General features: G+C 35.9%; 1 protein-coding gene across 1 annotated transcript; it reads left to right on the top strand.

Annotated features, from left to right (window-relative positions):
- The first annotated feature begins 3,163 nt into the window (after positions 1–3,163).
- On the top strand, positions 3,164–5,540 carry LOC114375655 (1-aminocyclopropane-1-carboxylate synthase 3-like). The gene is made up of 3 exons (XM_028333504.1): positions 3,164–3,518; positions 3,765–4,057; positions 4,426–5,540. Exons 1-3 carry the CDS (start codon positions 3,372–3,374, stop codon positions 5,399–5,401), a joined length of 1,416 nt encoding a protein of 471 aa, XP_028189305.1. The 5' UTR covers positions 3,164–3,371; the 3' UTR covers positions 5,402–5,540.
- Positions 5,541–6,239: the final 699 nt, after the last annotated feature.

Raw genomic sequence — 6,239 nt, 5'->3', positions numbered from 1 at the left:
TAGACAAACAGCCCCTGTACCATTATCACTATAGGCCGACTTATTTAATATAAACTTCAATGACGTTTACTTATTTTCAAATCAACGTAATTAATGACAAAAAAATTCTCTCCATTCTCAATTTTTTTTTCAATTTGGAAAGAGAATTGGCATATCAACAGTTTAATCATTTTTAAACAATCAAACGCTCTATATTGTACTTACATTAAATAACGTTAATTTATCAATGAAATAAAAAAGAGTTTAAACGTTAAGATTGTTTTATTTATATATAGTAAAAATTAAACTAATGGTATTTTTTATAACTAAACTATCAGTAATTTAGTATAGACGTTATGTGTTTACATTAGTTAATAGTGCGATATATTATTACATAATTCACATTATACTAATATTTAATTTATTAACAGTATATAGTGATTTCCGAGAAATGGAATTTTGCATATTATTAGTATAAATTCGCAATGTTCATATCAACAAAATTATTGTTAACATAATGTATTGTTTTAGTAAATGACATTTTTTAGTCTCATGTAACTGATAAAATTTGCAACACCTTCATCGCAAACTCAATTTGATGACATAAATATGTAATGAGAAAGGTCTAGTTTTGATACTTGATATAATGTTCTTAGGCTTTTTTCGTTCCTTTATACGAAATTATATGAATCCACTTATCACATATCTGAGCAGATTTTAGTATGCCGTGGATCATTATCATTTAATCTCTTTATTTCCAAATCCTTTTGGTCATGAAAGAGTTGTACTGCAGCAAAAGACGCACGAGTAGGCTAAGGACCTCCCCCCCTCCCCCACCCCCACAAATATATGCTCAAACTATATATATTATAACATTATACGTGTATTTACAGTCTTCGCTTTTAGATGCTGGTTAGGGTTACTTCAGCGCGGTTTCTTTTACACGATCCACCTCAACCTCGAAACGTCAGAAAGCTATAAGCATCATTAGTTGTCTTTCGGCTTTCTTACAAGTCAAAACAATGTTAAAACTTAAACACAAAGGGGAAAATAAGATTATTAAAAAAAAAAAACAAGTAAAGATGGGGAAAAAAAAGAAAGAAAGAAACGGGGCTATGCAAATCAGTGAGCGGAGTAACTCGTACGTGGATCCGCAGTTATCAATTAACTACCTTACCAACCCAGTTAAGTTTGCTTTCTTTGCGTCAAGCATTTTATTTTTAACAACAAAAAATGAGATTGACTACTACCTTCACTCTAACCACTTTATTACTTAAAAATGGATCAACGCTTTCACTAAGCTCTTCTACTACTTAACAAGAGCTAAAATGCGTGGAGCGGTTCAAAAGAGGTTATTTATTTTTTACTCTGTGACTTTGTTACTTCACCTATCCATGTGAGTCCAGATGTCAACGGAATTGAATATCCAGAAATCAAGCAGCTAGAAACTAAGGGCGGGTGACAGGTTAGGATTTACAAGCAAGTGATTATCATTTATTGGTTGTTTTTATTTTATTTTTTTAAAATCTAAGCACCAAGTTTGCAAAACTTATAAACTTAATTTGCTTCCTTCAATTAAAATTAATAAATTGCGCCTCTTGTAGTTAAGAATCTCCGAGGACAACCATATCCATTTTCGACCCCATACGGTAGAAAGCCAGCTTTTTCATCAAATAAAATTTATTTTTGTGTGTGCTTAGCTTAGTTAGCTATAAAATTAAAACACGTGTATTTTACGCACACATGTTGGTTAACTTTCTGTAAAAAGTCAATTGTTTTTTTTTCTTCATGCTCGTGACTTTATCATAAAAAGTCAATTGTTTTAAACTTTTAAAAATATAATTTTTAAATAAAAATAATTTTTTTTCTAAAATAAAATTTTATTCAAAACATCAACTTTTTTTGCCATCAATTCTACCAGAATCTCAACTAAAAGATTCGACGAATGTTTGTTATACGTATAGGTTCTCTTTTGGTAACATTATACGTATAGGTTCAGGCACAAATTAAAGGAAATTATTGTTGTCATTTTTTTTTTATATTTGTAGAATTTTATGAATTTATTCATATTCCGTATCGAATCATAACACGTTTTTAAGATGCGCTATAATTAACCGAGTATTAACACCTAGCAACACCTTATAAATCCAACTTTTATTTGCTTGCTATGGTATGGTTGAAATCCACTATCATGGTAATACTATTGATATAGTGAGCTAAGTTTGACCAATCATTAATTCTGATATTTGATTTAGTTATATGCTTGCTTACGTGATGCGATGTGTAGCCCGATGAGTGTGTATGTTAGCCTGCTAGCACCAAAATATTAGAACATGCTAGCTAAGAAAACAGAGAGAGAGAGAGAGAGAGCATGATTTGGGAAAGTTAAAACATGATCGAAGGAAAACTGCCCGACAAAATTAGATGGAGGTTAGTGCAACCAGGGAGCATCGTGGTCCATGCTGTGGGTATACCCTAGCCATCGTGGACCGTGTGGGTCTCTACTGACCCATTTACCATGTGCTTTGCTGTCGGTATGGTGTTCGCAGTGCCGCAAGTCTACTATATCAGGTTACATGACTTTTGTTTCTTTGTGTTTTTTTGACTTAAGTACCCTCCCCTGCTTCCATTCTAACCAACTTATTCATTTATAATTCATAAAACGTCATCTTTTTATCTTTTTTTACATTTGATTTCTTTTCTGATTTTATAGATTTTTTATGAGTTCATTGATTATATTTATCGCATTTTTTTAAAAAAAATTTCTCCAAAAAATATATACTATACTAGAGATATAAAGGTGAAAAAAAATGAATGAGATTGAATTGATATACCAAGAAAAAAAAAAATAGAAACAGAAGAAAATACCTCATGATTCTTGTGTGTTACATAAACCTGAAATCCCACGCGAGGGTGCTGCCAGTGGAAGGCACTTTTCATTATAGATGATAATTAGTAGCTGACGAATGTTGAGTGAAGCGAGGGAGCGTGGTGTTCACGTGAAATGATGAGGCGGTGGACAAAGCGCGTATAGACTTGCCTCCTCTTTCTTCATTAGCAGAGAGACACACTACTTGGTCAAAAGTGTCGTATTCAGCATCACGTGGCCCTCTGTTCCAATACGATTTGGCATATATAAATACCCCGCCTATGTACTGCTTCCCCCACCAATCCTCCTCATCAACAATATTTTTTCAGTACAAAAGGATCAAGAATTAAGACCTTCACTTTATCGTCTCTCTACTCCCTCCTAGACATTCTTTCTTCGAATAATTGCTTTTCCAACCTATTCTATTGCTTGAGCCTTTCTCCAATTTTGTTTCTTTAGTTCTTTTCCCACCCTTTTTGTCAAAAAAACTTATTTGCCCACCCTTTACACCGAAAAACAAAAAATGAGGCTACTGTCTACAAAAGCCACATGCAACTCTCACGGCCAAGATTCTTCATACTTCCTAGGATGGCAGGAATATGAAAAGAACCCTTACGATGAGGTTCTGAATCCCAAGGGAATTATTCAAATGGGTCTTGCAGAGAATCAGGTTAGGAATTAATTCTCGTCGCAGCAGCAATACTATTGGGGTGCATAGTCACCTTCTATTATTATTAGTAGTATTATAAATAATAAGACAAAAAAAAACTACAGAAAAGAAACAAAGAAGCAGAATACACTGTAGACTTTTTTGCGTAACATGAATCAAACTTGGACATGCCATCTTATCAAGCTTTATTGAGTAATGTCCTAATAATTAAGGTGGTGGCCTAATGAAATTTTGTCTTTTTTTCAGCTCTCTTTCGATCTCCTAGAGTCATGGCTCGAAAAAAACCCTGACGTGGCTGGATTCAAAAGCGAAGGCAAATCCATATTCCGTGAGCTTGCTCTCTTCCAGGACTACCATGGCCTCCCTTCCTTTAAGAAGGCATTGGTAGACTTCATGGCAGAGATTAGAGGAAACAAAGTCACTTTTGATCCCAACCACATTGTTCTAACAGCCGGTTCCACGTCAGCAAACGAGACCCTCATGTTTTGCCTCGCTGAAAAAGGAGAGGCCTTCCTCCTTCCCACTCCTTATTACCCAGGGTGCGTATTTTCTATAACATTCTGCATGCTCCTTTTGCAATAAAATATAAATAATGTCACATATAAAAGAAATATAAATCATGTCAACTAACAGTAACCGAAATTAATCATCTCATTCTAATTAAATAACATATCATGTTTAAATGTTGCGTCAATCTCTCTCCTAATAAATATTATATAAATCATACCTATTTGTTGTCTATTAGGAGAGAGACAAATACACTATTTCAGCATGATCTTATTATCTTAAAATTTGACGTAAGAAAATACAAAATAAATCCTAGAATGCATATGCACACACCCACGTGGAAGTTCTTTTATGTTCCCCATACATATCCCCTGATGTTGCTTGCGCTTGTGTTGTGCAGATTCGATAGAGATCTCAAGTGGCGAACCGGGGTGGAGATTGTTCCAATACAATGCACAAGCTCCAATAACTTCCAAGTCACTGAACCCGCTTTGCAGCAAGCTTATCAAGACGCGAAGAAGCGCAACCTCAGAGTCAAAGGCGTGATGGTGACAAACCCGTCCAACCCACTAGGTACTACAATGTCCCGGAGTGAATTGAACCTACTCATTGACTTCATCAAAGACAAAGACATGCATTTAATAAGCGACGAGATTTACTCCGGGACCGTTTACAACTCCCCAGGCTTCGTTAGCGTCATGGAAATTCTTAAGGATAGAAATGACCTTAACGTTTGGGACAAGGTTCACGTTGTTTATAGTCTCTCCAAAGACTTGGGTTTACCAGGATTCCGTGTGGGCGCAATCTATTCTGAAAACGACGCCGTTGTGGCGGCTGCGACCAAAATGTCAAGTTTTGGCTTGGTTTCCTCACAAACCCAGTACCTCCTCGCAGCCATGCTTGGTGACAAGAAATTCACCAAAAACTACATCTCTGAGAACCAAAAGAGGTTGAAACGACGTCAGAGAAACCTCGTTTCGGGCCTTCAGAAAGCAGGCATTAGCACCCTTAAGACCAACAATGCAGGCTTGTTTTGCTGGGTTGACATGAGGCACCTTCTCCATTCCAACACATTCGAAGCTGAGATGGACCTTTGGAAGAAGATACTCTACGAGGTTCGGTTGAACATTTCACCAGGCTCGTCCTGCCACTGTACCGAACCTGGCTGGTTCCGAATGTGTTTCGCTAACATGTCCGAAGATACTTTAAACATAGCCATGAAACGGTTGAAGACCTTCGTGGAAGCAGAGTCAAATGACAACGGGTGCGACAAGAAAAGAGTTCAGTCTTCAGGAAATTCTTCAAGAAGAAAGTCACTCTCCAATTGGGTTTTCCGGCTATCGTCTCGCGACCACCGTGAGCAGGAAGAACGATAGCCAGGTCGTGACGTGAACTGTGAACGCATGCAGAATTAACTTTATTCATTTTTTTTCCTCCCCGAATATTTTTGGTGGAGTTACAAGTTAATTACAACCACTTGTTGTTGTTATTAATCATTATTACTATTTTTTTTAATGGTGAAATCGTAGCTAGAGAGAGAAAGACAAGCACTCTGTCCGTTTGGATGTGAAGTGTGGTCTTTAATTAGTCAGCTACCATCGTTTGTATAACTTCCATCTCAATCATCAATATATTACCCTATGCATGAAAAATCTTATTAGTAGTGTACGATATATGGATGTATAATTTATCAATTATCAATTACTTTCTCCATGGTCCCACAGAAAAAAAATACTGTGTTCATGGTTGTTGTCCCAAATAGACCTATATATGTATATTTGCAAATAAATCATCCAGTATAGCCTGTAACTTAGTTGTAGTTATTAATCAATGATGTACATAATAATGTAACATATTTATATGTGTGAACGTCCACAAAAAGAAAAAAAGAAAAAAAAAATGTGTGAACACAGAATTGCTTACGAAAGCTTACGTGTAGGTTAATTATATAACGGCACCGGCGAGATAAGTGGCCACACAAATGGGTTGGGCTGCCGACGCTTGCACCGGTATTAAACACAGACCGACCTTCTTACGAATTTTTCACTGACCTACAGTTTTCAAGACGTATCAGTAGGAGAACTCAACACGTACTAGTGTGTGAGACAGAGTACAAAAAGTCAATAACCCTAATTTTGGTATTGAAGAGAAAAGAGAATTAAAGGAGTGCACTAATTTTTTAAGGTTAAATTATAATTTTTACTTTCAATAATT

Source organism: Glycine soja, chromosome 11 (genome assembly GCF_004193775.1).
Source record: "Glycine soja cultivar W05 chromosome 11, ASM419377v2, whole genome shotgun sequence".
Lineage (NCBI taxonomy): Eukaryota > Viridiplantae > Streptophyta > Magnoliopsida > Fabales > Fabaceae > Glycine > Glycine soja.
Note: the sequence above shows the minus strand (reverse complement) of the source record. Positions and strands in the feature narration are given on the sequence as shown.

What these genes read in the sequence shown, in the direction of transcription:
- LOC114375655 (XM_028333504.1), top strand. Translation starts at nt 3,372, where the DNA reads ATGAGGCTACTGTCTACAAAAGCCACATGCAACTCTCACGGCCAAGAT. An exon ending in TGGGTCTTGCAGAGAATCAG is followed by an intron (nt 3,519 to 3,764) that starts GTTAGGAATTAA and finishes TCTTTTTTTCAG; the next exon opens with CTCTCTTTCGATCTCCTAGA. An exon ending in CCCACTCCTTATTACCCAGG is followed by an intron (nt 4,058 to 4,425) that starts GTGCGTATTTTC and finishes TGTGTTGTGCAG; the next exon opens with ATTCGATAGAGATCTCAAGT.